Genomic DNA, 27320 nt, shown 5'->3' with positions numbered 1-27320 from the left:
AAGGGTCTTTTGTAGGGCTGTGTTTCTTCTAATGTATTCTTTGAGTTTTTCCTTGTCTGGGAAGATTCCTACTTCTCCCTCTATCTTGATCGATAATTTGTCTGGGTAGAGTATTCTTGGATTTGCATTGTTTTCCTTCAATTTTTGGAATATTACTCCACTCTCTCCGCTTCTTCATAGTTTCTGCTGATAGGTCTGAGCATATTCTTATTTGGGAACCTTTATATGTGATTGCTTGTTGTTCTCTACCTGCTCTAATGATTTTCTCCTTTTCCTCAAAGTTGTATAATTTAACTATTAATTGCCTTGGTGACTTCTTCTTGGGATTCAGTCTAGCTGGTGTTTGTCAGCCTTCTGAATGGTTGCCTGGTTTTCATTCATTAAGCTGGGGAAGTTTTCATCCAAGAATTCTCTCACTATTGTGGCAGTTGACTTCTTTGTTGTGTCTTCCTCCGGTAAGCCAATAATTCTAATATTGTTCCTCTTTATAGCATCAGACATAGCTCTTAAGTTTTCTTCAGCTTCTCTGATGATCTTATTAGACTTTTGTTCACGTTTGTTAAAGTCTGCTCAGCTGTCCTCCAAGTCACTGATGCAGTTCTCTGATTCCTCCAGTTGATTCTGGAGGTCTGTGAGTCTGCTACTGGTTTTTGTTATCTCCTCCCTAAGCTCCTGTATTTCCCTTTGGTTTATGGCTTTTATCTCTTCTATCATTTCATCATTTTTCTGTATTGTTTTCCTCATATCCTGTATGACTCCAAGTAGCATTCTGAAAATTTCTTTCTGTCGCAGCTCAATATCTGTTTCTTGTATGCATGTCATTATGTTCAGGACATCTTCTGCCATTGCTTTTTGCTTCTCCTGTTTTTCATTGAGGTCGTTGGGGCTGATGACTGTTTGCGTTGCGTTGTTTTAGAGGACCCAGGTGCCATTTTCCCAGGAGTCGAAGAGCACTGGCTCTCTCTGGGAGACTCGTAGGAGTGCTTCTTCAAACTGCCTATAGCTTATTTCACTATGGAATTAACCTACCACTTTCTTCTCCTGTGGCTTCCCTTTCAGGGGAGTGACCCAGAAGACTGGTGGGTTGCCTGCTTTGGTGTTGCGGAGGTTGGGCAGAGGTTCCTGCAGCAGCTTGGAATGTTGAGGAGTGTTGGCCAAGCTGCCTTAGGCCCTCAAGCACACAGGCAGGAATTCCCCAGTAAGAAATTGAGCAGAATATCCCCTGGTGGAGGTCAGCAGGGCCTTCTTCAGCCTCGACCTAGTTCACCTAGCTGGATGTGGCACAGGTATAAATGTCCTAGGCTAAGGGGACTGGTCTGGAGGTTAGCAGTAGTGTGTGAGAGACCAAGAAAGAGACAAAGAGGAGACAAAAAAAATTAAAAAGCAAACCCACTGAGCCTTTTGGGGGAGGGCAGATATAGTGAAGAGATGGAAAAAAATGCCACAATGTAGTTGTCGCAATCCTGCTAGGGGAGCTGCAAGGGTTTAGTCCCTGCTCCAAGGCGGCAGCGGCAAGCTGTGGCTGTGTTGAGAAAAAGCCTCCCCTCCTAGACAGAGAAGAGATGGAAACGAGCAACAATGTAGCTGAACCCTGATCCCTGCCCGTGGAGTTGCCAGGGTCCAATATCTGCCCCAAGGCAGGTGGTTGCAAACTGTGACTGTTGAGACCAAGCTGCCCTACATGCTCCAAATGGTCCCTGCTCTGGCAGACAGTGGGGGGTCCAAGGTCAAGCCCCAGCCGGCTTCCACTGAGGTATACCAAAAGCCCCCAGCCCCTCAACACCCCGTGGGTCTGTGCCTACTTATCTTTATGATGCTCCTCCTGCATTCCAGCAGTGTTGAATTTCCCTCTAAGCAACTCTCCTGGGCTGAATTCTGCGGAGTCCCTCTGGTATGTGTTATTTCGTTGCTATCATCCCAGAAGTCTACCATAACTGATCATTTCAGAACTGCCAAACCCCTGAAAATCTTGGCCCACCCAAGATGACACGTAACTGTAACCATCACAGATTCCACACACCAGTTTGAATGAGTAGCAGACTGCTCAGTCCCCTTGGTGAGCCAGAGAGCCTCATTGCCCAGTCCCCCCCAGGCACCAGTGATGTGACTAGATAGAAGGTGACCAGACGTCCTGCTTTTGGTGGGACAGTCCCAATTTTTTCCCATATCCCGCAGGGTTTTGAAAAAGTTCTGATTTTTGGAAAGAATGCATGACAATTGGCTGTTTCGCCAGGATATCAGTTTTATCAATGGTGTCCCGCTTTACCATTGTTAAAATCTGGTCACCTTAGAAGGACCATATTTAGTCATCCCCTGCATCACAGAGATGATCTGGCCGAAAGCCATCCTAGGCTGTGAACTGAAATGGATGATTTTGCTGCAGGTTCCTCAATACTCTTGCCCACAATTCTGTCACTAGTTACAGCTGCCTGCAAGAGTGGCCAGCCATCTCACTCCCCCAGTAAGAAAGGATGACTCCAGGTCAACCCCACCTGACCACCTTGGTTACACACCAGAGATAGGCCCTTGGCACCTTCCCTACTGTTGGTGTCTCCATTGAACAAAGCTGAAAGAGCCTTTGTTGTGGTGAAGCACCGGGGTGTTTTTTTCCCTTTTCCTTTTCTTTACTGATTCTCCCTCTGATGCCTAGAACTATAGCCTCAGGCCCCTGACTATCACCAAACAAGTATCTGTAATCAAACTAAGGTATTATTACCACAGAAGTAGAAAGTGCATAATTACATTATAGAGGAAACTTGCTCTTTCCACGTCCCTGGAATTATAAACATTGTGTACAGCTGGAGCCAGGAGGTGGTTGCCATAACAACTGGGGGAAAGCTAAAAATAGCCGCTTTCTTACTGTATTGCTTAAGGTGGAATTATGACATGTTATGGTGCCGTAGGGCAGGTTCTTCGCTTTCATGTGCTAAATGTTTGCAAACTTCCTTCAACAATGCAATATTTGCATAATATAAGTACTTGGATGGCTGGGTCTAATTATATACCTGATCCCTGTGTTCCCGGATTCCTTTCTGACTCCAAGCTCTATTTTCACGTGTCTCGGTCTTCTCTGGAGGCTGTGAGAAAACACTCTGTACCAATTTCAGGATTCTGATGAAGCTAAAAAAAGGAATGACCTTCCAACAGGGGCTCTCTAACAAGAGACAAAAGTACTGTGGAGTTTGCCCCCAGTGCCTTTTTTTGGACAGGTTCTCCCTTGCTTGCCCTCAAACGCTTAACACCTGTGCACATTAGGATGGGCCCTGCGGTTTCCGGGTCCACAGTTGCATCTGAGCACGCCCCACCCCCATCCCGTTACCATGACTCCCTCTCACTGGTAGTGCCTAGCCAGGATGAGGGACATCAGAGTCTTCCTCAAGAAGACGATGCACTTCCTTGATGGCAGCGATGTTTTCATTAAAAGCCCCAGACAAGGATCCCACAAGAGTCTGATCAAATAGCAGGGCCGTTACAGAAGAGTAGTGTCTTCGGCAATGTTTTGATTCAGGTGACAATTCCAGAATGTCCTGCTCTGGGGAATTTCACAGGCGGGACGGACTATTTCTAGAGCACATGGCTATAAATGTGCGTTTTGTAGGGTTGGGTGAGGTGTTGAAGGTTTGGTTTGTGGAAGGCCAAGTAATTGAAGATAATATTTTTCTGGGAGACCAGGCTTCCGAAGCAGCCGTGACTGTTCCCTGCTTTGTTTCTGTGGGATTTTGTCTAGTGGCTCAATAATTTGTTCCCTGAGACACCCCTGGGTGCCTGTTAGCAAGTAAGCGGCGTTAAGAATTAAGCATGTTGTGTCGCTGAAAACCTTCCTTGTTTACTTGGCTGTTTGTCATCAACTAGGAAACCTACCAACGTCTGAGCAACGTGAGTCTTCATTATAGCATCTCAGCAAACATTCGCAATGTACCTTCCCATCTTAGAATTATTCCCCAAGTCCCAGGGATGTGAGAGCTTCCCCAGGGCTCCGTTTTAGGCTTGCCCTGTGGGCAGCTCTGCACCGCCCATTTTGACTTCTGCTTGCTAAAACTGAGTTCTCCTGGGTCTGACTGTGGCCTGACGTCACTGATGCTGCTCAGATGGAGGATTAGCGCGAGACAGAGTGGTTGGGTTTGTAGATGGGGCCTTGTACGTACCAGCCCCCGGCATCCACACAAAGCATAGGCAGGCTGAACAAGGACGGGAGCCGGCTAGAGTGTCATTTATGCTTCAGACAGAACTGAGCTGAATAAGATTATGCTAGGAGGGAGACGGGAGTGAGGGGGAGGAGAGGGAAGCCTATGTTGCGTGGGGTGGGTGTCGAGTATGGCGTTGGTTAGGCAAATATGTGTGCTTCTTGGTAAGACAGAGCTTTGTAGGTGTTTTCCCCACTGAAACGCCAAGACTACGTCTGGGTGTCCTTTGGGTATAAATGCTATTGTTCTTTTGTAGACTTAGATCTAGTATATTCTCAGGGAGGACTGGTGGTAAAGCAGTTGACACATTGGGCCACTAACCTCAAGGTGAACAGTTTGAAACCACCAGCCACCCCTCAGGAGAACGATGAGGCTTTCTACTTCCATAAAGAGTTAGAGTCTCAGAAACCCATCCAGGCAGTTCAACCCTTCCCCAGAGGGTCGCTAGGAGTCAGAATCAATGGCAGTCAGTGTGATTTGAGCGAGTACATTCTCATGATCTCTAGGTGGGTTGAACAATTAAGCCAGAATTTTAAAAAACACACACACCACTACCCACCCCCCTCACCCCCCTCCCACACCTCTGAAGACAGGCCTGGCGATTTGCATGTGAAAGGTCCCATTCTGGAAAGGGACCCTTTGGATCCCCATGAATTCGAAAGGACTTGGAAGCCAAGAGCTCACCATTACTTTGTTGGGCTTAAGTTTGTTTAAGTGTATTTTGGAGTGAAGATTGTGTTTAGAGAAGGTTTGGGGACATTTCTTTCCTTTTTTTTCCTTTTCTTATTTTAGATTTTTGGAGAATTTGGAAAGATTATGCTTTGAATCCTAAAATTTTGACTTTTCACTAATTCAAATGAGCTCTACACACTTCTGAATTTTTTTTGGAGGGGGTGGGTATTTCAGAATCAAAAACTACAGTGACCTCACGGAGTAAGGAGTAGTGAGAAATTTGAAAATTGTTCTGTAATATTTTTGGAAATAGGACACAAAGTTTTATTATCTTTCAGTGAATTTCTCTGATGAAAATTCTTGCTTTCGGAAGGAAATTGGAAAGAGTGTGTTTTGGTGTGGTTGAGATTGGCTGTTTATAGCGGTTTTGATGAAGCTGAACTGGTAAAGATGCTAAACATTTTTCTGTAACTTTTGATTACTGAAAGAAAAAAAGTGAGGCACTTCCCCAAAGGCACACCCAACCACCCCAGCTGATTTGAGGGTAACGGAGCAGGGAGGTGGCCCCACTGATAAAACCAGCGGCTGTAGGCTGGAACCCCGTGAGAAACCTCAGTGCCGCAGTCGTGTTGGACTGGCACGCTCCTTCCCTTGCTCCCACCAAGAGAGGACATAGCGGTTGGTGATGGTACGAGGAAAAGTTTAAAAGTTAAAAAACAGCATCACCACCCCCAACCCCACACGGATGCTTGGGGCATGGGAGCAGGGTGCAGTGTGCCAAGGTTTGGGAATACTCCTTAAAAAGCATATTTAATGTTATCTGAGCTAGATCGTCTTTGTATTACATTACATAGATGATACAGTAGCTCCCATCTTCCTCACAATGAGGAACCCTGTGTTCTCGGTTTAAAGGTGTATCATTGTAACAGCCTAAAGACATTTATCTTTTCTCTTCAGGCTTTTGTTTTTTTGAGACTCTTTTATTGAGATGTTTCTCATACCATAAAACTCACCCATTTGTAGTGTAAAGCGCAGTAATTTGTAATATAGGTACAACACTCTGCAGCTATTGCTTCAGTCTAGGACGTAACTAATTCCCCATAAAGAAAACGACATTTTAGACATCAGAAGTGATCGGTCTTTTAAATGTCCAGTAGCAAATGTGGCTTTGATTCCACTTGGATAAAAGCAGTGTCTCACCAACGGCGGAAAGTGAAAGTCACTTGGTGTGCGTGTATGCTCATTCACGGTTTTTATCTCAGAAAGGCCAAGTTCTCATTCCTGATGTGAACTTACAAACAAACAAGCCTTTTCTGTCTCTGAGGAAGACACTACAAGGAAAAACACCCAAAACACAGAAGCTCAGAAAGCCCTGTGGGTGAAATGCATTAAAGCAGTATTTCCCTAGTAAAATGTTTAAAAATAAAATAAACTAATGAAATGTTTAAAAATTAAAAAAGAACTATTTCCAACTCTTTTACAAATCCTAATAAAATTTTGAAATTTGATGTTTAGCTCCAAATTCCTCGTGGATCCCCTCTGCCCATTAGAAAGGTATGTCCTAACTAGGAGTTTTGTGCAAACAAGGGACTGCAGCTTGCTTCTGTGACTGGCATGAGGGCCCACACGCCCCTTTGCTGGTAGGAGTGGCATCTTGCCTGGAGGCTGGCAGAAGAACCAGGTGACCTTTGGGGATGACTTCTTTCCAGATATGTCACTCAGATGCCATTTAATTGTTTCTTCGATGATTTTGCATAAAGAGACTATATCAGAGCTTCTCAACCCTCATGCTGCAACCCTTTCATACAGTTCCTCACGTGGTGGTGACCCCCAACCATAACATTATTTTTGTTGCGACTTCATCACTGTCATTTTGCTACTGTGATGAATCTGGCGACCCCTGTGAAAGGGTCATTTGACTCCCCCAAAGGGGTCGAGACCCATAGGTTGAGAACTGCTGGTCTATATAGTCCGTGTTTTTCCCCTCCCACTCTCCCCGACACAAAATGTAGGCTTGAAGAAGTCCATTTGAAGGGGGACCGTGAGAAACTGGGCCAGAGGAAGGGACCTGGTCTGCCATCTGGCTGGGGGGTGGGGAAGAGTGGTGATGGGCCATAGGGTTGAAAAAGGGGGGCCCCTAAGAAGAAGAGATCTGAGAGGGAAGGGTGGCCTGTCAATTCTGTCAATATCCTGCAACCATAATTCCACACGTTCCCAACAACTGTTATATTTCACATTGCACTTTGTCAACTACACCTCACCCCACCCCCAAAATTTCCATCAGGTCCATGTTCATGCATGGCAAGCAGCGCTCTGCTCCCCGGGGTTTCCAGTGGCTGAGTCGGGTGGTGGGGTGCTGTGTCACCAGCCTTTCTTCCGAGGCACCTCTGAGTAGACACCAGCCTTCCACCTTCCTGTATCTCCAGGGACTCTTTCTTTCTTTCTTTTTAATAAATTGATATTCATTTATTGATAGAGTTAGAAATTCTTGGTAGCTCTGTTTTTTCATTTCAATGGTTCCTAAAAGTTCCATCAGAAATTGAGCTTTCCCTTTTGATAAAAGGAGATCAAACAAGAACTGGAGGCTCTCGAAATCTATAGGCAATGCGTTGTTTAGTGCCTGGGTATCTGTCTCTTGCCTAAGGAAGGCGAGGGGGCAGATCATTACCATCCATTCACTGTCAGGAGGTTTTGTTAAGTACCGGTCAGAGGCTCTGTTCTATTGGGTGTTTCTAAAACCTCCAGACCAGGTGTCCTCAAACTACGGCCCGCGGGCCACATGCGGCCCGCCAAGGACATTTATCTGGCCCACTGGGTGTTTTTGCCCCGTTTGGTTTTTTTACTTCAAAATAAAATATGTGCAGTGTCCATAGAATTTGTTCATAGTTTGTTGGGGTTTTTTAAAAATTATAGTTCGGCCCTCCAACGGGTGTGAGAGACAGTGAACTGGCCCCCTGTTTAAGAAGTTGAGGACCCCTGCTCTCGACCATGACTTCCAGAGCCTTGGGTCTGGTTGGGCGGGAAAATGGATCTAACTCTCATGGGATGATGAATGCCGCACCAGGCAGTACCTGATGAGGGACCAAAACAAAGTGCCCTCTGGGAGGCAAGCGGAGCCACTGGCAGCGTGTGGTAAAGTGCTCCTCTGCTAATCAAAGGACAGCTGTTCGAGTCCTCCCGTGGCTCCGTGCGAGAAAAGACCTGGCTATCTGCTCCCATCAGTGTTACAGCCCGGAAGACCCGGCGGGTCCGCCAGGGCCCCTGTGAGGTAGAACTGACTGAATATGCACAAGGACAACAGGAACTTAAAGAGCATCTCCGAGAACTAGACTCCTCGGTGCTGTGTCCAGGAACACCTCCGAGGGAGAGGGAAGAGCCAGTGAGTCTCACCCTAGACGACTAAAGCCAGGGCTGAGCTAATCACTCAGAAGAGCTATTCTTAGTTGATTGAGTTATGCCTCCTTTACTGACCTAGCCTATTATGCATAAGCGAAAGCAAGGGAGACACCCACGGGGAGGTGGGGGGGGGGCAGCCACTGCACCTGCTTCTCAGAAGGAGCTGCTGTTGGGTCATCATTCGCCAACACCGGGCAAACGCTTTCTCTCCTTTCACGGCCTTGGTTTTCGTTGTAGGTCGAAAGGGGTCATTCTGAACATCTCCTCCGCCAGCGGCATAAAACCCACCCCACTCTTGGCCATCTACTCTGCCACCAAGGTGAGCAGGAGCTTCAACGGTCCCGGCGTCGTGGGAAAAAGCACGGCTGATTTTTCAGCCTTGGAGACAAGCAGAGATTCCCCTTGCAGGGAACAAAGGGCTGCCACGAGCTGGGGCGCTTGTCCAGTCATAAGGGAGCCCTGGGACATGACGGGTCTGCTGGGTTTTCTTTTTTTCAAAAAAAAAGAAAAAATTTGTTAGGAGCCCTGGTGGTGTAGTGGTCCCAAGTTGGGCTGTGATCCCCAAGGTCAGCAGTTCGAAACCACCAGCTACTCCTCAGGAGAAAGGGCTTTCTACTCCCATAAACCGTTCTGCCCTGCCCCGTGGGGCCCCTGTGGGTAGAAATTGGCTCGATGGCAGTGGATTTGCAGGGTCATTATTGGTACTTTGCGTCTAATGGAGGCAGCGCCCATATTTGACACGAGCACTTGCTATTCTGAAGGCCTGAGGGTGTGCTTTCAGAGGAAGACAGGCCGTCACTTTCTCCTTCACACTTCCTGGGTCTCGCTGTCCCAGAGGTCCACGGAGATGCGCTTTCCTCTCCTCTCCTCTGACAGCAAACTCCCCGCAGCACAGAGCGGACAGAGTCCACACTGCCTTCCTGTTGGAGGGCAAGTCAGAGCGAAGACCGGCAGGCTTTATTACATCAAATTTCAAACATCGACTTCTTTGAGAGTGATTTTCTGAAAGACTTAAAAGGGATAAGGAACACCTTTTCCCAGTTAAATCAGAATTCGATGTGACTATTCTGGTTGGTAAGAAAGTATGTCACTTAGTGGTAGAAACAAAGCAGCCAGAGGCTTTTTTTAATTTCTGCCATTGAAATAAAAAGAATGATTAGAAAGGAGAATGTAAAAAAGAAAAAAAAAGAAAGGAGAATGTTTAATGGTTTTGCTCACTCTCTATGTTTGTGATGTGTGCGTGTGTGTGTGATGTGTGCGTGTTACTGTTTCCACGGCTGCAAATTAGGCCGATTGACGCAATGTGTGTTTTCCCTCCCAGGCTTTCGTGGACTTCTTCTCTCAGTGCCTCCACGAGGAGTATAAGAGAAAGGGCATCTTTGTGCAGGTGAGTGGCGCTGCCTTCCCTGTTTCCCGGGATTTCCACGGCAACTGTTGCTGCCTTGGCAACCCTAAGTGAGGGAGTGTGACGTCAGCACCTGTGAAGCACACCACGGCTCTGGCATGTATGCACCGGAGGCTAGATTTCTAACAGCCCGCCCCCCTGGAGTGGCTCAGTGGAGGTACCCAAAATAGCACTGGATGTGGTGTAAGGCATTGAAGCCTTGTTCTTGTCAGTTCACATAGGGTCTCTGTTGAGAGAATTCGACCATAGGTCGCCCTTAGCTGCCAGGTATCCGCGTGTGACTGTTCCCAGATTCAATGTGTAACATCTGCGCCACAAGGAGGGAGAGCATGGATAAAGCTCACTTTTACTAGAGCGGCCATGACTGCCAATGCCGGGGCGCACTTGGTGCGGTGGTTTGAGCGCGCAGTAGGAAGGGGGCAGGTTTGAGTGGGTGTCTACCATAAATCAGCCGCTGCTCACATCAGGAACAATGAGGTCACCGTGATTCTGTTCTTTAAGTGCGAGGACGGTTGCCATCCTGACCCTCTTCCCAGGCTTGGTTCCCGCGGTTTCCTCCGGGTGTGCTTCATGGGCGCCCCTTCCTGAGGGTCGGCCCCAGGGTGTAGGGCACATCGGGGAGGATGGGGTGCTTCTACTGTAGCACCTGCCTCCACTCCCCACCCCCCAGCCTTCCCTTGACACCAGCCACTTTCACTCTGAAGAGCTCCTCACGAGACGCTGCCCTGTGTTGTGTCTCAGTACCGAGGAGAGCCGCCGTGTGAGATGGGACCGTTTTCGTGGCGATGCACTTGTCATCAACACCCTTTCCACACCGCCTGTAACTGGGCGGGACTCCTGAAGGCCCCCTGGGCAGTGGCCTGTAGGCAGGATGATAAGAAACTACACGTGCTTCCGTGCCAGGTTAGCCAGGACTCTGCTCACAGACAAGCCTGTCTCCTCTCCTTTCCACAGCTGGCGCCCCTCGAAGCTTCTTTTCCTCCTGATTCCCCACCTCGTCTCCTGGTGGGGCCAGAAGCCTCTGCGGGCGCAGGCCGCCATTTGTCCTCTGAAAGATGTTCCTTTGACAGACTTTTATCCTTCCCTAATAATGATCAATTAATAATGATAACTTATCGACCACTATGAGTTCGTTCCAGCTTTAAACTCAGAACACATCCAAGGGGGGAGATAGACACGTGAAGGAAAAGACAGTTGTCATTTCTGTGTGAGCACGTGCCAAAATTCTGAAGTCAATTAGAACATCAACCTATTGATTCTGAGCGAAGATTGATTCTGGTCGAAGGGAGAAAACAGTCTGGCCTGACTGTATTCATCATCTGCTCTCGCCATTCTGTCCCTGTCGCTGTTCCCTGGGTACTCTTGCTAACGAACAAATCAGGAAGTGCCGCTGCCCTCTGCGGTCCTCCCATGGCTGCCACCATGTGAGGGCTCTGTTCACATTCCCCAGGCCCTCTCCCCAGGGCCCTCTCATAGGTCCGGGCACTTTGGACCTATGAGATGCCGGGCACTCTGTTTTGCAGCACATGCACTGCCCTCTAAAGTGCCAAGACTGTTCTCCCACTGGCATGGCCTCTCCCCAATCCCCTCCCCTCAGCTGCCCACATGCCCTCCCTTCCCCTTTGGTACCCAGCCCGTGACCTGCTTAGTTATCTCTCCTGCCTCTTCCTCTCAGCTCAGTGGCACACGCCTTCCCCACTGCTCGCCTGCCTGGTCTCCACTAGCCCCTTCCCCTGGACACCGCACGGCACACTCGGGACAGGGGCTGTTTGTCTGCATGCATGGCACCCAGCACCCACTTGTGTGGGCCGTCCTTGGCCGCGCACTGTTGTCTGCTTTGACGGTGTTGACGTTTCTTGTCGTCTGGAGTGCCTAGAGGACTTCCAGGCGAATCTCACTTGGCTAGAGGGAGAGAATCCATCTTCTCAGTTTCTAGGTTGTTTAACATGAATTTCTTGATGAGATTTTTTTTTCCCCTTTGCTTTCTGCCTCCCATCTTCTTTCGGCAGTTGTGGCCTTTCATTTGTGCTTCCAGTGTGTAGTTTTGCCCCGTGAGAAACATTTCCTGGAAGTACAACTACATCGTATTGGCCACAAATGGCCCACATGTCCTGTCAGGGAATCAAGCCCTGGCCTGGGTGAGACTGTGTTGCTTTGGGGCAGAACACCCTTGGGGAATTTTAACCAAAGGTACACGCCGGTCACGAGGACCCTGGGTTCCCACTGTTGTCTTCGAGTTAGCGCCCATTCAGAACTAGGCCTCAGTCTTTACAAGGGCAAAATGGAAAGTCATCGGATTGGTTAGGGTGGGCCTGAGGACCTGGTTCCTTCTGTGTGCCTGGTCCTGGCTAGCCACAAGTCATGGGCTCTTATTCAGAAGTTATCTTTGTTTTCATTGTATTTATTTTTTGTTAACATTTTATCTATAGATCATTTTGTATCTATAGAAAAGATAACAGAATAGTAGTACAGAGAACACCCAGCTAATCCACCCAGAGTCACGCCTGGTTGACCATTGGCCCCATTTGTGTCATCACTAAAGGGCAGTTGCCTTCCTCCTGGTCCTCCGTGTCTAAGTACTTGAGCAGGTATGTCCTCAGAATAAGAATGCCTGCTACAGAACCCCAGGAAAGGGGCCAGCTGTAGTTTGTTTGTTTGTTTGTTTGTTTGTTTGTTTAATTGGGAGCTCTTACAGCGCGTATCACAACCCACACATATATCCATTTTGTCAAACACATCTTTACATATCTTGTCATCATCTTCTTCAAAACATTTTCTTTCTGCTTGAGCCCCTGACATCAGCTCCTCATTTTCTTCCCTTCTTCTCCCTCTCTCCCTCCCTCCCCCATGTCCCCTTGATAATTGATACATTATTCTTTCTCTCCCCCCCATGTTTTACACTGACTTCTGGCTCATTTCACCCACTTTTCTGCTGTCCCAGATGTAGATTGTTATCTGTGTTCTCACGGGTAAAACACCAACTTTGGTTTGAGCCACTGGTTGTCGCCCTCACCCCCTTTGGTCTGGAATCGCTCCACGGCCTTTTACCACACTGACAGTTTTTACCAGGACTGCCCTCCTCTCTGACGTCTTAACGTGGAAAACGCTTCTTCTGCTCTCTGTGCAGGGTTAAATGGGGGTTGTTCCTCCTCGGCCAGAGCAGTGCAGGGGTGGTGCCGTGTCCCCCTCAGGGCATCTGCCCCTGTTGATGTTCCTGTCAGGGTGTTCTGTTCCTCCACTGACAGAAAGCCGGGCCCAGGCCATGCCCCTTGTCATGATGTGCTCCTCTACCTGGTGGTAGATCTTCCCACACCTTCCTGACCTGGAGAGGGTTTTGATGCACAAACAGGGGTGAAGCCCTTAAAAAGTGAGAAGCCGTCACTACAGCATGGCCACGTCTTGCTGCATCCAGGCTGGCTCTGTGAAGACCCCTATGTCTTGCTGTCCTTGCAGGCAGGGAAGGAAGAATGTCGAGCGCGGGGGCAGATGGCCAGAGTTTTTGTTCCCACCACCCCGCTCCGCCGCTGTCCGATCTGCAGAAAGTGGCTTTGCCACCTGGAGCCTTCCCTTCCCCCTTTCTGGAAATCCTTGCTCCACTCGCCGTTTTGAATTGTGGTGATCCAAGGGCCGGCATCTGGGAAACCCTGTGCCCTGTCGAATGACAGCTACGTATGAAGGCGAGAGGGACGGGACGCCCTTATTGAACATGTCATTCCCACAGCCTCACCTGTTTCTATCTCATTGCCATGGACACGCCTCGTCCCAGCTGACACATAGGAAGCCAGGGGTCAATGGGAGTCATGTAACTAGCCTCCGGTCAGTTCCGTTTATCAGCCAGGTCCTTAGCTGGCCTGCGGGAAGCAACAGTGAGTGAGGCACAGCCTCAGTCCTCGAGGTGCGCGCGAAGGAAAAAGGCAGATGCCGCACACGCTACGACGACAGGGGATGTAGTAAGGACCAAGCTAGAGGTGTGTGTATAGGATCGCACATTCCTCTGTCAAGAAATAGCCAGAGGGTGCCTAATAGTCTGGCACAGGGATTTACAACGGGGAAGAAGGCAGCTGGGGTCCCTTCTGTGATAGAGTTCACCTTTGGGAGGAGGAGGACAGGCCACGCGGAAGAAAACGGACGCGGAGCATTGCTTCTGACCGTGGTACTTATGTCCAGGGTGAGGCCGGCGCTGTTTCCTTCGGTTGTACATAGGGGCTCAGTGAGTCAGAGCCAGTAGGCGCACCGACAAGAGTGTCCTTTATGACGAAGCTGAGAGAGAGAGAGAGAGAGAGAGAGAGAGCGGTCTTCAGGCCTGTGGGGGATCCCTGACCTCGGTTTGCCGCCTGGGCTACTCCCTCCCAAGTCTGAGTTGGTTCCACGGTGCCTTCTGAGTCTGGGAAGCCAGGTCTCTGGAAATGCTCTCACTGCACCCCTGACCAGGGGGGAAATGAGCTGCAGGGAGAGAGAAACAGTCCGAACCCAGCGAAGAACCTGGCAACTAGTTTGGGATTGAAGTGGATTTTCTCATTTGGGCCAAGTGGTCGCAAGAATCCACTGAAACGGAGTTTGCCATCAGCGAGGACTCCTGGCCCCACTCTCTCCTTAGCACCTTTTGGTCCTGTGGTCCTCTTTCATGAGAGTTGGGTTGGTAGTTTTGGTAAAAGCATCACTTGTCAGTCTTTAATCAGAATAGGTGGTAAGTGGTTTTATCTATGAAACGGAGGGAGAAAACAAAATTCAAGGTTTTTTTTAATCTCCTAAAACTATCAATATGACTTAAGAAGATAACTTCTCTTTTCTATATTCTGTTCAAATACTTGCTTGCCTACAGTAAGTACACAGCTCTGTTGGGCGTCAAAGAGCAAGAAAGCTAGTCATTAAGAAAGGCTGCTGGGACGGGACGCCCAAGTCCCGCCCGTTCTGTGTCGTGACCTGCCAGTGACAACAGGAGGCGACGGAGCCTGTCGCTAGTGCATGTGGAGTCTGAGGAGGGGAAGCAGAAGGCACGCCCACGCTTCTCACAGGACATGCTCGCCTCTGGGCCACGGGGCGAGCTTTGAGAAATGGCTTACGAGCAGGAAAATTGGTCCTGATGGGGTCGTGGACTCCCCATTTTCCTCAGGAAGAATTCTTCTTCTCTCTGGATCCTTGACAACCATTTTATACCACAGAACTGAAACCTTAGAACGCCCATGAGGGCGCCCAAGTCTGTGTCCAGGAAGGACTGAGCTGTCCCTCAGCTACCTCCACCGCAGACATTACCGATGGGAAATACAGACGGACAAGTATTTTCTCTCCAGGAGGTTAGAGAGTGGACACCACACTGCTTCACTGAATCCCTTACCACTCGCGCACATGCCGTCCAAGTTCTCCCCGGACTTTGTGCAATATCCCGTTACTTAGCCGGACCAGCCTCGTGGCTGCAGCTCTGTATCGAAGGGGACAGCCGCATCTGTCTCCCGCAGAGCAGCTGTTGCTTTCAAACTGCTGACCCCGCAGGTCGCCGCCCCGTGCACAGCCACTACACCACCAGGGCTCCATGTGTATGTCCCCTGTCGTTTCCAGTAGTCCTGCTCCTGACCCTCGCCAACAGCCTGTAGTGTGGTCATGGCAGCCAGCTCAGGCTCGTGTGAAGCAGGTGCAGAAAACCTCTCAAACTCCGTGAACTCTTCATTGCGCTCACCTACAGGCTTTGGAGCCCCATCAGATGCCCACTCCTCCAGCCTGGCTTCAACCGTCCACATTACTGCCACCCTGCTGCGACTTCGCCCCTGTGGGCCTACTGACTCCTCACGTAGCCCGACCCTCCGACCCAGGGCGCTGCGCCCCCACTGGCCTCCTGGCTGCTACTCATGCACTGAGCACACTCCCACCCCGGCCTTCGCACTGAGGTGGACCCTCTGTCTACAAGCCCCCCTGCCCCTCATTCCGCCAGCTTCCTGCCCTCATTGAGAGCTCCGCCCACAGAGTCAGAGGCCTCTTTCAGTCGGCGGACCCGCAGGGCCAGGCTCCCAGCACCTCAGCCTCTCCTGGGTTTGTCATCCTTCCCTTTTTATCCTCTTGACCCTCACCTGCTAGTTGTGGGTGTGTTTTGCTGACTGATTTACATTCTTTGCCGCCTGCTAGGATGTCCGCTCTGTTAGATCCGGAGCTTGGGTTTCGTCAGCCATGATATTCCTCCAGGACTGGGGCAGGCCCTCAGGACCTAGGGGCTGTTCCAGGAGTGTGTTTTGAGATGTCCCAGGGCCCTTGCTTGCCTGCCTGGAGTGTTAACACACACTCTCCATGGTTTGGGGCTAGAGCCTTTGCAGGACTAGAGAGGGGGGTCCTCCACAAGACGGCTCGGCACAGTGGCTGCAGCAGTGGGGGCCAGTGCGATACGGGACTGGGCAGTGTTTCCTGTGGTGCACGGGGGTCGCAGTGGGTCAGAACTGACTGGACGGCCCCTGACAACAACAACGGCATGCACGGGTGTGCCCAGATGCCGTTTGACACACATTGCTTTGCTTTATTGTGTGTTCCTTTGTCCCGTCTTGGCCGAGTAGCTCGCCCTGATACAGGATCTTACATAAGTTTAAGAAGACCCAAGTTTGGGGCTTAGCCCCCATCGTTCATTCTTAATTTTGGGGTGTCCTTTTTTTCTTCCGGGACAACAGCAGTGGACCAGGCCCCCAGTGCTGCTCTTCAGGACCATGGACAGGGAAGCGAGCTTTTCCCCAGTCATCCTGGAATGCCTCAGCAGCCCATCCTGGTTGCCAGGGACACTCTCGGCACTGGCGTGCACCTTCGTGCACCTTACAGCCGGAGACCCAGCCACCCAGGAAGTGGACTTGGGTTTCTGTTCGCTTCCGCCTCCAGCCTGCCGCTGCCTCACCAATTTGCCCTGTTGGGACCATATTGAGCGACTTACAGTTCCTGGAAAACTCAGACCACTGTCATTCTCATCAGCTTAGCCTGCCTTCCTTTACTTGTGTCCATGGCAAACTCCTTCTCCCCTACCTGGAAGACATCGCCCAAAAGTTCTGCCTTCTTCTCAGCATCCTTCCCAGCCTCCACCAGGGTCTTGTAACCACAGTGGCTTTGGAAATAATACATACCCAGATACCCCTCCCTAGTAGAATTTACACTTCTCAGTTCAAATAAAATAATAATAATAACTCAGCATCCCTAGGTGTACATGTGTTGTCCCCAGAGCCAGGTTTCTCTAGACCACCTCTGGGGTGCAGCAAACTAATAGCTTAGCCTGTGGTGCCACCAAGTGGCTCGTCTGGGCAGTGCAATGGAATCCTTCCACAAGATCAGAAGGATCCCTCTGATGGGTGTGTGTGTGTGCGTACATGTAGGTACACGCACATGTGGCGGGAACCTGGTGGCACAGTTGCTAAGTCCCCAACTGCCAACTGAAGGGTGTATTTTGAAGCAAATTGGTTTTCTAATGAAAACAGGGCTTTCTGGCAAAAGAAAAAAAATCATGAAATGAAATGAAAAGATAGATGCCTAGTGATAGTTCCAATCAATGTCTTCTCCAGAAAGAAAGCAAGCCATCTGTTTGAAATTAGCTCAGGTACCAAAGGACGATGGGGCGGAGCGTTCCTCGGGGTTTTCCGTGGGGGGTGGCAGTCTGCAGTGGGAGGACTGGGAAGGAAAAGTAGAAAGGGACCGTGGTTAAACACTCCCCACCCCCCATTGTTCCTGAGCTGCTATCAGTCACTGGTTTTCAGGCCGTGGGAGAAGGAGAGTGCTTTGTGTGTTTTGACTTGGCCTTGGAGATGGGAAGAACACCACTAAGCGGTGACCTCCCTCTCCAGTGCCCGGTACTAAGGAAGAAGGCATGGGACCACCCTGGGTGTCAAAAGGGAGGAAATCGCCAGGCTGCAGTCCTGTCTTAGCTCTCTGCAGCCCAAGTGGGGCAGGCTTTTACTTTCAGCCAGTGCTGACCTCTCTCCACTAAGCAGTAGCCCTGCAACCTTCCGCCCGTAGAGGGCAGGCGGCAGAGTACGCACCCCTCATGAGGGGCCGAACCCAAGCAAGGAGCTCTTAGGCTGGCAGCCTGCGCCCAGCCAGCTCCCCATGGGACTCTGCTTTCATGCAGATGACAGCTAGGAGAGCCCCTTATGGGGCTTTTGTTTCTTTGTTTCAAGCTACAGAAGAAGCCTCGGAGAGCATCCCTCGTGCGCTGCCATAGGGTTTCCTTGTCCTCCCCAGGAAACATCACCCAAGCACACACCACCGCAGCCCAACCCACTGACGCCCCTTCAGCCGCAGGGCGCAGACGGCCTCAGCCCGTGCCAGCCGTACACTGGCTCTCCTTGCGGTTTTTCTTCACAGCTGTTTCTGTCTTGTTTTCCCCTCCCCCGCCCCCGAAAAATTTTTGGAAGGAAGGTCAAACTATCATATCAACAGTAAAGTTTATAGTAAACTCAAACAGGAGGGTAAGACTAGGGAAGAAAAGCAGTAGCCCAAGACCAAGAAACCAAAGCCTTTTCGCGAGGGACCAAGGCTGACAGACACGCCCAGTGAGCTGTTTGTCCAAGGAAACGCCAGAGGATCGTGTCAGGCATGGGGGGGTGGGGTGATCTGCTGTGACGGGGTGCAGGTCAGTTGGGGCAGAAAGTCCCTCCCCTCTGGAGTCATTCTGCTTGCCCTTGGTGCCTGCCCTCAGCTCCCACCGGCCTTACTGATTGGGTCCAGTTTGATGCTGCCGAGCTGCCATGTGATGGGGTCCTTGCCTGTAGTGTTTCCCCCTCCGGATTTCCTCAGACGGTCCCCACTGAGAGCAGCCATACACCCCTGACTTCCTGCTCAGTGACATGTCTTGGTGTTGCTTCCTTTCCAGAGTGTCTTGCCATTCTACGTGGCGACGAAACTTTCTAAAATCCGCAAACCAACTTTGGACAAGCCCTCGTCGGATACTTATGTGAAGGCTGCGATTCAAACCATAGGCATTCAGTCCCGGACCAATGGATACCTGATCCATTCTCTCCTGGTATGTGGGTTGGGTTGGCTTTTGTCTAAATCCTCAACCAATGTTCTGATTTGGAAATCCTCTTTCCCAGTAAGTCACAAAAGAGTATGTGATTCACTGGCATATGTGAGGAGTCCTGGCAGCACTGTCAGGTAAGCGAATCACAAGGTCAGCAGTTCAAACCCACCAGTGGCTGTAAGGGAGAAAGATGAGGCAATCTACCCCGAGAAGATTCCAATCTCGGGAACCCTACACAAGGTCAATGTGAGTCAGAATTGACTTGTTGGCAGTGGCTTAAACATTGATTGGGTTGCTACCCTCGAGGTCAGTGGGTCAAGCCCACTAGCCTCTCTGTCAGGGTAAGATGAGGCAGTTTGCTCCCATCAAGATTTCATGACAGTCTTAAAATCTGTCTTAAGCAGTTCTCTGCCCTGTTGGTCCCTGGAAATTGGAATCACCTCGGTGGGCGTGGGCTTGGTTTGGTTGTGCAGACTCTGCCTCGACATACCAACAAGGCATCCTTGTTGTGATTTTCTTAAACTATACACCAGACAACTCGAAAAACAACGCCATAATAAAGCAGGAGCCCCAGGGTGCTCCAAATGGTTCATGCGATCAGCCTCTAACTAGAAGGTTGAAGTCTACCCAGAGGCACCTTGGAAGAAAGAAGTAGGGTGACCTTACTTTCCAAAAATAGTAGGGTGACCTTACTTTCTGAAAATCCACCTTTGAGAACCCCGTGGAACACCAGAGCCACTCAGTAGCAGCCGGGATGGTCCACCGTGGAACGCAACCGCCTGCTTCCAATGTACGCAAGCGTCACATCTCCCATCCTTTTCTTTCTTCATAGAACTCTTTCATCTCACTCCTGCCCTCTTGGATGTACTTTAAAATAGTCATGAACATCAACAAGGCCATCCGGGCTCAGTATCTGAGGAAAGCCAAGAAGAACTGAGCACTGATCACGGAGTACCTTGGCCAGACGCCCCTGCCTCTGCATGTGTGCTGCACCGCACCCCTCCTCTCCCAACCCTGCAGTTGTTGTGTGAATTGCTGACTAACATGGCTACTTGGGGGTGCTCCAAGGGTACTATCCTGAGTTACTGTGAAGTTTAACATCAAGTGGGCGTCCAGGTAACATTAACAAGAAGGGGGCAGAATCACAGCAAATCGCTCTTGCACCTAGTCCAAAATGACCATTGTCTTTCTCTTTTCGCTGAAGCACGCCTTAAGGAGTAATGGCCAGCTACACTTCACATACACACACACACGCGCTCACGCACACAGACACACATACGTGCGCGCGCTCCTATCCCCAGATCTTTGAAAGAATGGAGAATGTTCTTTTGATGGATGGTAGGATCGACTGCAATCCACTTAGATCTCTGTAAGGTTTTCTAAAAGTCTGTTCGAGTTTGCTCATTTACGTAGAGTTATTCTTTCTCAAAGGTAGCTATTGACATGAAAGTAATTGATATGAAATACAGCATTGTTTCTGACACGAGACCCCATTAACAGGCCTTCCTCTGATGCATCTTTCTTCTCAGGTTGAGTGTAAACACTGAAAACTACTAGGGTATGATTTGAGGCTCCCTGGTGGCATAGTGTGGGGCTGCTAGCTTCAAGGTCAGCAGTTCAAACCCACTTGCCACTCCTCGGGAGAAAGATGAGGCTTTATGCTTTCCTAAAGAAAGACAGTCTCAGAAACCCACAGGGGCAGTTCTACTCCATGCTCTAGGGTCCCTGTGAGTTGGAATCCACTCAATGGCTGTGAGTTCAGTTTGAGTTACAAGGTGTGCTTTATAAAAGTAAATGGACCAAAATGTACATTGAGATGCTGACCAAGGAAAGTGATCATTCTTCTTTGCTGAATAAAAGATGAAGTAATCACGGTGTTGATTGAAAATCCATTTCTTTGGTGCTTGATATTAAGGACATGTTCATATTGACCTGAAATAAACAAAGGCATAGCATTTGCCCCGCTACATAACTCTCCTGGAATAGTCTTCCCCAGGGAATCATTCACATGTGGCACAGAAGGGTAGCCCTTACCTAGACCCGTGTTTTCCAGGCGCTGGGTTTTCAGGACCAGTAAGTAGATCCACAGATAGAGAATACAGCCCCTTGTCTGCATTGGGGAGGTTGTGCGCTTTCCGGCTTTTATCTTAGCCCGTCATAGCTATGCCGCAGAAAGCCCACGTCGCCGTCTGCAGTTTCGTGCCCCAAGTGCAGGCACTCCGTAATCCCAGAGTAAAGGATAGTCATTTCAGTGGAATACATTTGACATATAAAAAACACTCTGCTGCCTTCACCCAATTCTCAATAAAACTTAAAAAAATACTTCAAGCACGTAGTTCACCCTCTTTTTCTGCTCTTTTATTGATGTGTGTGAACTATAAGAACACACACCATTTCAGGGGGGGGAGAAACACCCCAAGGATTTGGGCAGTGTTCTTATCTGTTTTCACACAGTGGTTGGTTGGTCGGTCAGTCAGTCAGTTGATTGGTCGTGGCTGCTGTTTGGGGCTAAGAGGGGAAGGATTGATTTGCCAGTGTATAAAATACTTCCTCTTCCTTTACCCACCTTGGGCAATGGTGGATTCTGGCTAGAAAATCCCTTAGCAGTGTCAAAACTTAGGCACTGTGGCTTTGATGACTCCGGCTTGGCAAAGCCTCTCTGCAGATGGCAGCCAAGGCTTAAGAGGATGGACGCAAAGTGTCTTTTTCCAGGAACGCGGAAAGAAACCAGTGTACTCCAAACCCTCACGACGGTGAAGGGCAATCGGTGGACTCCGCGCTGACTCAGCTTCACATTCTTAAATGTGCCGGGCGAAGCTTAGAGCCCAGAAAGAGTAGAGCAGAAAGCAACGTGGCTTCTACGAGCAGAATTCCGTTACCAGGCACCCTCGCAACTGCGATGCTGTGTCTGCCATCGCACTTACTGGAATGTGCCGTGGCCAGCTGCCTGTGGGTCACGCGTGCATTGCGGATGCGTCGATGGATGCCAAAGGTGGCGGCGCTGCCCTCTGTCTCAGGCATGGCCTGCTCCGAAGAGATGCAGGGTCCTGAATTCTCGCTTGATGTTTACGGCCTTCAAATACAACAGAGTGAGCTCCGGTGCATGCCCATACCAGACAGGGCAGGTTCGGTCGGGACAGAGCCCTTCATTGGGCCGATATTTGACCGGAAAGAGGTGGGCTTTCCTCGTTCTCGACTTTCCCAGCTCTGTGGACCCCAATACTACCCTGACATGGAGGGTGGGCTTGCTCTCTGCCACTTTGCTCTCTGGCTCCTCACCAAGGAAACAGACCCTCAGCATTGTTTTTGTTTTAATATGTTGGAAACCAATTGAGTTTAAAAAAAAAGTCTTGGCTCTTTGTGACAGTCACATTTTTTAGATTACTTATGCCACAAGAATATTTCGTGATGTCTAAGTATGAGCGGAATTTAAGTTCCCTTCTAGAACTAACCAGCCTTCTTTCTGTTGCTAATTTACATGGCAAAGTCTACAGCAATGACCAGCAGGAACATGAACCATTTAAAATGTCTTAACATGATGGACATCTGACTCGCTGTCTACTCCCCTCCCCCTTCTACACATCATCAAGGAGCAAGCCAAGTTGGCGGGGCGGGGGGTGTGCACAAAGGGCGGTCCTAAACCAGCTTGTCTTCAGTGTGCCCAGGGTTACGGAGCTGTGTAGCTCACAGGGACCAGCCAGGTGCCACCTGCTCTTTGGGGTGCCAGAGAAAAGCAACCAGGACACAGAGCAGACGGAGCCCCTGCGAAGCTCACACCTGTGCCGGGCGGCAGAGGGTAGGTGTGAAGGAAAGGGCGAGAGAAGCCATGTACACACCACCAAGTGTATTGAGGGTGAAGAGGACGGGGAGTGAATGTGATGGGGTGAGCTAAGGGGTGGTGACCAGTAAGGTCTCCAAGGTAGGCCTTCTGGAGAATGGCCTCTGACCCTTTGGGCCTTTGGGCCCTCTGCAGGAAGCGCTTCCTGGGCAGGGAGCAGTGAGTGCGGAGAGCCGCCCTGGCTTCTGTGAGAACCGGGAGCCCAGTGTGGCTCTGCACGTTGAAGTGCATGTGGCCTGCTCCTCGTGGATGTGAGGATCTGGCTTTCACGGTTTGGTTCTAACTTCCCAGAGGTAAGTTGCCTGTGCACACCTGTGTACACTGTGGAGTTCACTACTGGATGTTCTGTTGGGGTGGTTGCCTTCCTGGTTTTGAAACTCACTGGCACTCATACTCACGCTTCCCTTGTGTGGGGTTTGGGATGGAAATGCTAAGACCCCCCTGAATAAGTTGGGGCCGGTTGCCTGTCCTGCTGTTACCTGGAAGAACTTATAAACCACTGAAGTGACCTCCCCCTAGAAAACTCGTCAGTCCCCTTGGCCCAGGCATCAGTTTCTTTCATGGTGGTAGGATTCGAATAAGTCGTGGAAACAGGACTATTGGGGATCTCACCTGTATCGTGCGCTGGGTCCCCCACCAGCGCCAGCATTTGCCCACTCTGGAGTTGTATACTTTTATTAGTATAAAGCACTGTAGCTCAACGGCTCTCCTTAGCCAGCCTCTGCTGGAGGTGTCGCTTAGGCTTTCTCTCCCAATATCGCGTCTCCTCACTTGCCTTCCTTCACCACGTTGCCAGAGTGTCTCTGAGTTTCTTCAAAGAACTGACTGTCATGTTCTGCCTCTGGGCTTCATTTTTCTATTTTTCTTACTTCACAAATGGGATATTTAGCTTTATGTCAGTGGGGTGTCCCGTCCCCCTACCCCATTAACACAGAAGCGTGTAAGACGAAACATTTGCATTCTCTTTTCTTGCATCTCCGCTGTTTCTCTGTGTATCCGCATGCGGATATGCATTCTTGTTTTCAATGCAAACATTTCCATGTTTGAATGATGACTTCGTGGCCCTATGGATCAGGAAGGTGTTTTTAAATGTACACACTCGAGGGGTTTTGTCACTGTGTCTTTTAGAATTCTTGTAGAACCACTGTTCACGAGACAGCCGCACACCATTGTGCCTCCAGTAGGCGGCACTGGCAGCAGGCACCGCTCCACTTCCATGGCACGCCGCCCAAAACACGTCCTGAGCTTGACCCTGGTCATTTCTGACGGCTGAGTGGAGCGGGACCTACCAAACCGCCTACCCGTAAGCCTCATATGTTTCAGATTAAAGGAGACGAAAGATACACGGGGCCCAAGTGCAACACGTGGTCTTGGGTGGGGGGGGGGGGGCGGTGTGCTTGCTACAAAGGACATTATTTGATCCAGTAGTTCATATTTGAGTCAGGTGTGTAGATCATCACAGTCCAAATGCCACCATTTTACCACGTCCGCCTTGTCACTTTCTCTGGACGACTGATGCAGTGGACACGGTATCTCCGAAACAATGCGATCTAACAATTGTGACGGTGCGGGACCAGGCCCTGTCCCTTTGGCTGTGCACAGGGTCTTCGCCGGTGAGAGCTGACACACTGGACGGTGTGTGCGTCATGCGCACTCGTGCACAATTCATAGAAAAATGGAATGAAGAGATGGAGTTTTTCCACGAGCTTTTTACACTGCTCACTTGAGCGAGGGGAAGAGATGAGGCTTTCTGCTCCCTTAAAGATGACAGCCTCTGAAACCCGACGGGGCAGGTCTGCTCTGCCCCATAGGAGCTCCATCAGTCAGCATGGACTTGACAGTGATTAATAGCCTACCCCCCCCCAAAAAAAAAAAAAAAAAGATGTCAGGCCTCCATCTCTGGAAAGAGCCTTTGTAGTTGTGGTTTTTTTTCCTCCAAAATTTCTTTTTTAAATAGTTTTTTTGGTGGATACCACACATACCCAATTTAATCATTCAATCGTGTTCAGGTTTGTGCAATCATGACCACCATCAATTTAAGAACATATTATTCTTGAACTCCTTGTTATTCCCCTCCTCCCCTGCCATGCCCCCAGGCCATAGTTAATCCAGGTACTGCCTACAGATTTCCCTCTCCTGGACTTCAATACCAGAAATTCAGACGAAACACCAGCAAAAGACAACAGCAATGACTAAACAAAACAGGAAAATCTCCAACAAAAAGCAGAAAATAATAACTTCAAAATGGGTCAAAAGGGAGATCAAATACTGTAACTATGGCTCTTGTATTCTGAGTGATCCTGGTGGGCCTAGGATGCAGTAACAAGTGTTCTTAGAGGCAGAGGGAACCCACATAGAGAGGCAGAGGGAACATACATGCTCACTCCCGGAAGCTAAAAGTAGGCCAGGGGCCACTGTAGAACAAACCATCAGTACTAATATAGAAGCCCAAGTTGAAGACACAGGAAAGTCAGTGAGAGCCAATATGACTTGACTCTATCCCTCTTGAACTGCAAGAACAGATTTGATTGATTGAACACTAATTACAGAAGATGTGATGAGATCAAGATCATTATACATGGAGAGAGCAAAAGGAGATAAAAATTCAGGAAAGAAAGACAAGATCGATGTAAATGTCAGAAGAGACTGGAACTTGCTCTTACCCATAGAGTACTCAAGAAAATTTTAAAAAGAAATCAAACGACCAAGGATTACAATGGATGAAAGAGGAAAGGGTACCCCCCCCTTGGGGCGGGGGGGGGAGGAGGCGGGGAAGGATATCAATCATGGCTGTACAAGAGACTAATTAATGGCACTGAGTTATACATGTAAAAGTTGTTGAATTGGAGAATGTTTTGTGCTGTATATTTTTGCCACAATTGAACAAAATACATAAAAACTAGCTAAGGCAAATGGAAGAAACGATGAAGTAAAATAAACAAAAATTCAAAGTACAGCTAGAGAATACAAAGTCAAGCATGATGATGACACAAGCAAAGACTTACTTAGAGTTAGGAAACCCCCCAAAAAAGAACATGCTCAGCAGAACTCACACTGAAAGAACTCAAGGGGAAAAAGTCAAGTCGAGTTGCAATGTGGAAACACAGTAGGGGGAAAATATTGAGTGATACGGGAAGCAACAAATGAAGATGGAAAGAAGACAGTCGCTATACCAAAGAGAGCTAGTGGACATTCAACCATTTCAGGAGTTAGCATGTAAGCGAGAACCAACGGTGCTGAAGGAAGAAGTCCAAAGCAACACTGAAAGGCTCAGCCCCAGCCAAGGTTCCAGGAATAGATGGGATATCGATGGAAATGTTTCAACAAGTGGACGAAGCACTGGAAACTCATCTGTACCAGAACATTGGAAGAGAGCTAACACAAAGAGACCTGTATTTGTAACTATTCTAAAGAAAAGTAACCCGCCATCTAGCTCAGAAGCAACAAAGCCCTCATGGAAGAAGCACACCAGCCTGTGCGATCACGAGGTGCCAAAGGGATCAGGTATAAGGCATCATAAAAAAAAAAATCTTACCATAGTGAATGAAGGGGGGAAGTGCAGAGTGGAGACCCAAAGCCCATTTGTCAGCCACTGGAGGTCCCCTCACAGAGGGGTCTAGGGGAGGAGATGAGTCAGTCAGGGTGCGATGTAGCACCGATGAAGAATACAGCTTTCCCCCAGATCCTGGATGCTTCCTTCCCCCCAACTACCATGATCCTTGCAAGTCTGGATAGACCAGAGGATGTACACTGCTGCATATGGGAGCTGGAGGCACAGGGAATCCAGGGAGGATGATACCTTCAGGACCAGGGGTGTGAGGGGTGATGCTGGGAGAGTGGAGCGTGAGTGGTCTGGAAAGGGGGAACCGATTACAAGGATCTACATGTGACCTCCTCCCTCGGGGATGGACAACAGAGAAGGGGTGAAGGGAGATGCCGGATAGGGCAAGATATGACAAAATAATAATCTATAAATTACCAAGGGCTCATGAGGGAGAGGGGAGTGGGGAGGGAGGGGGAAAAAAAGGACCTGATGCAAAGGGCTTAAGTGGAGAGCAAATGCTTTGAAAATGATTAGGGCAAAGAATGTACAGATGTGCTTTATACAATTGATGTATGTATATGTATGGATTGTAATAAGAGTTGTATGAGCCCCTAATTAAAAATGTTTTTTAAAAAAGGTAACCCAATAGTGGGCTCAAAATATGGAACAATTTATCATGAATATCACAGGTAAGTAAATTTTGCTGAGACCACCCAGCAACAGTTGCAGCAGTACATTGACAGGGAGCTGTCATAGGTTCAGGCCAGATTCCAAAGAGGACACAGAACAAGGAATAGCATTGCAGATGTCACATGGCTCTCCACTCAAAGCTGAGAACACCAGAAAGACGTTTGCTTCTGTGTTATTGACTGTGGAGCATAACAAACCACGGACAGCCAAGCAAAGAAGGAATCCCGGAACTCTCCACCGTGAAATGCAGAACCTGTGCATATAAGCTGGAGAGGCAGCTGTGTGAACAGAACACGTAGATAAATACTACATGTTTTAAGATCAGGAAAAGATGCGCGTCAGGGTTGAATCCTCTCCCCGATACTTATCCATCTGTATCCTGAGCAGATTGTCAGAGAAGCTGGATTCTATGAAGAAGAATGCGGCTGCAGAATTGGAGGCAGGCTTATTAACAGACTGCTATGTGCAGATAACACCATCGTAATTGCGGAAAATGAGAGCCCATGAACATCAGAAATTGAAGGCTTCAATATGCATTACAGCTCAGTGTGAAGAAAACCCAAGTCCTCACGACTGGCCCAGTAGGTAACCTCATGATGAACGGAGAAAAGAGTGGC

The 27320-nt window shown here is 49.2% G+C and overlaps 1 protein-coding gene across 1 annotated transcript in view; it reads left to right on the top strand.

The window, feature by feature from the left end:
* Nucleotides 1–20503, top strand: part of HSD17B12 (hydroxysteroid 17-beta dehydrogenase 12) — a 176529-nt gene extending 156026 nt beyond the window's left edge. Inside the window, exons 8-11 of the mRNA XM_075545856.1 lie at nucleotides 8490–8571; nucleotides 9574–9639; nucleotides 18485–18634; nucleotides 19464–20503. Coding sequence (XP_075401971.1) covers nucleotides 8490–8571; nucleotides 9574–9639; nucleotides 18485–18634; nucleotides 19464–19568 — 403 coding nt within the window. The 3' untranslated portion in view covers nucleotides 19569–20503. The remainder of the gene's footprint in view (nucleotides 1–8489; nucleotides 8572–9573; nucleotides 9640–18484; nucleotides 18635–19463) is intronic.
* Nucleotides 20504–27320: the final 6817 nt, after the last annotated feature.

Source organism: Tenrec ecaudatus, chromosome 4 (assembly GCF_050624435.1).
Source record: "Tenrec ecaudatus isolate mTenEca1 chromosome 4, mTenEca1.hap1, whole genome shotgun sequence".
Classification (NCBI taxonomy): Eukaryota; Metazoa; Chordata; class Mammalia; order Afrosoricida; family Tenrecidae; genus Tenrec; species Tenrec ecaudatus.
Note: the sequence above shows the minus strand (reverse complement) of the source record. Positions and strands in the feature narration are given on the sequence as shown.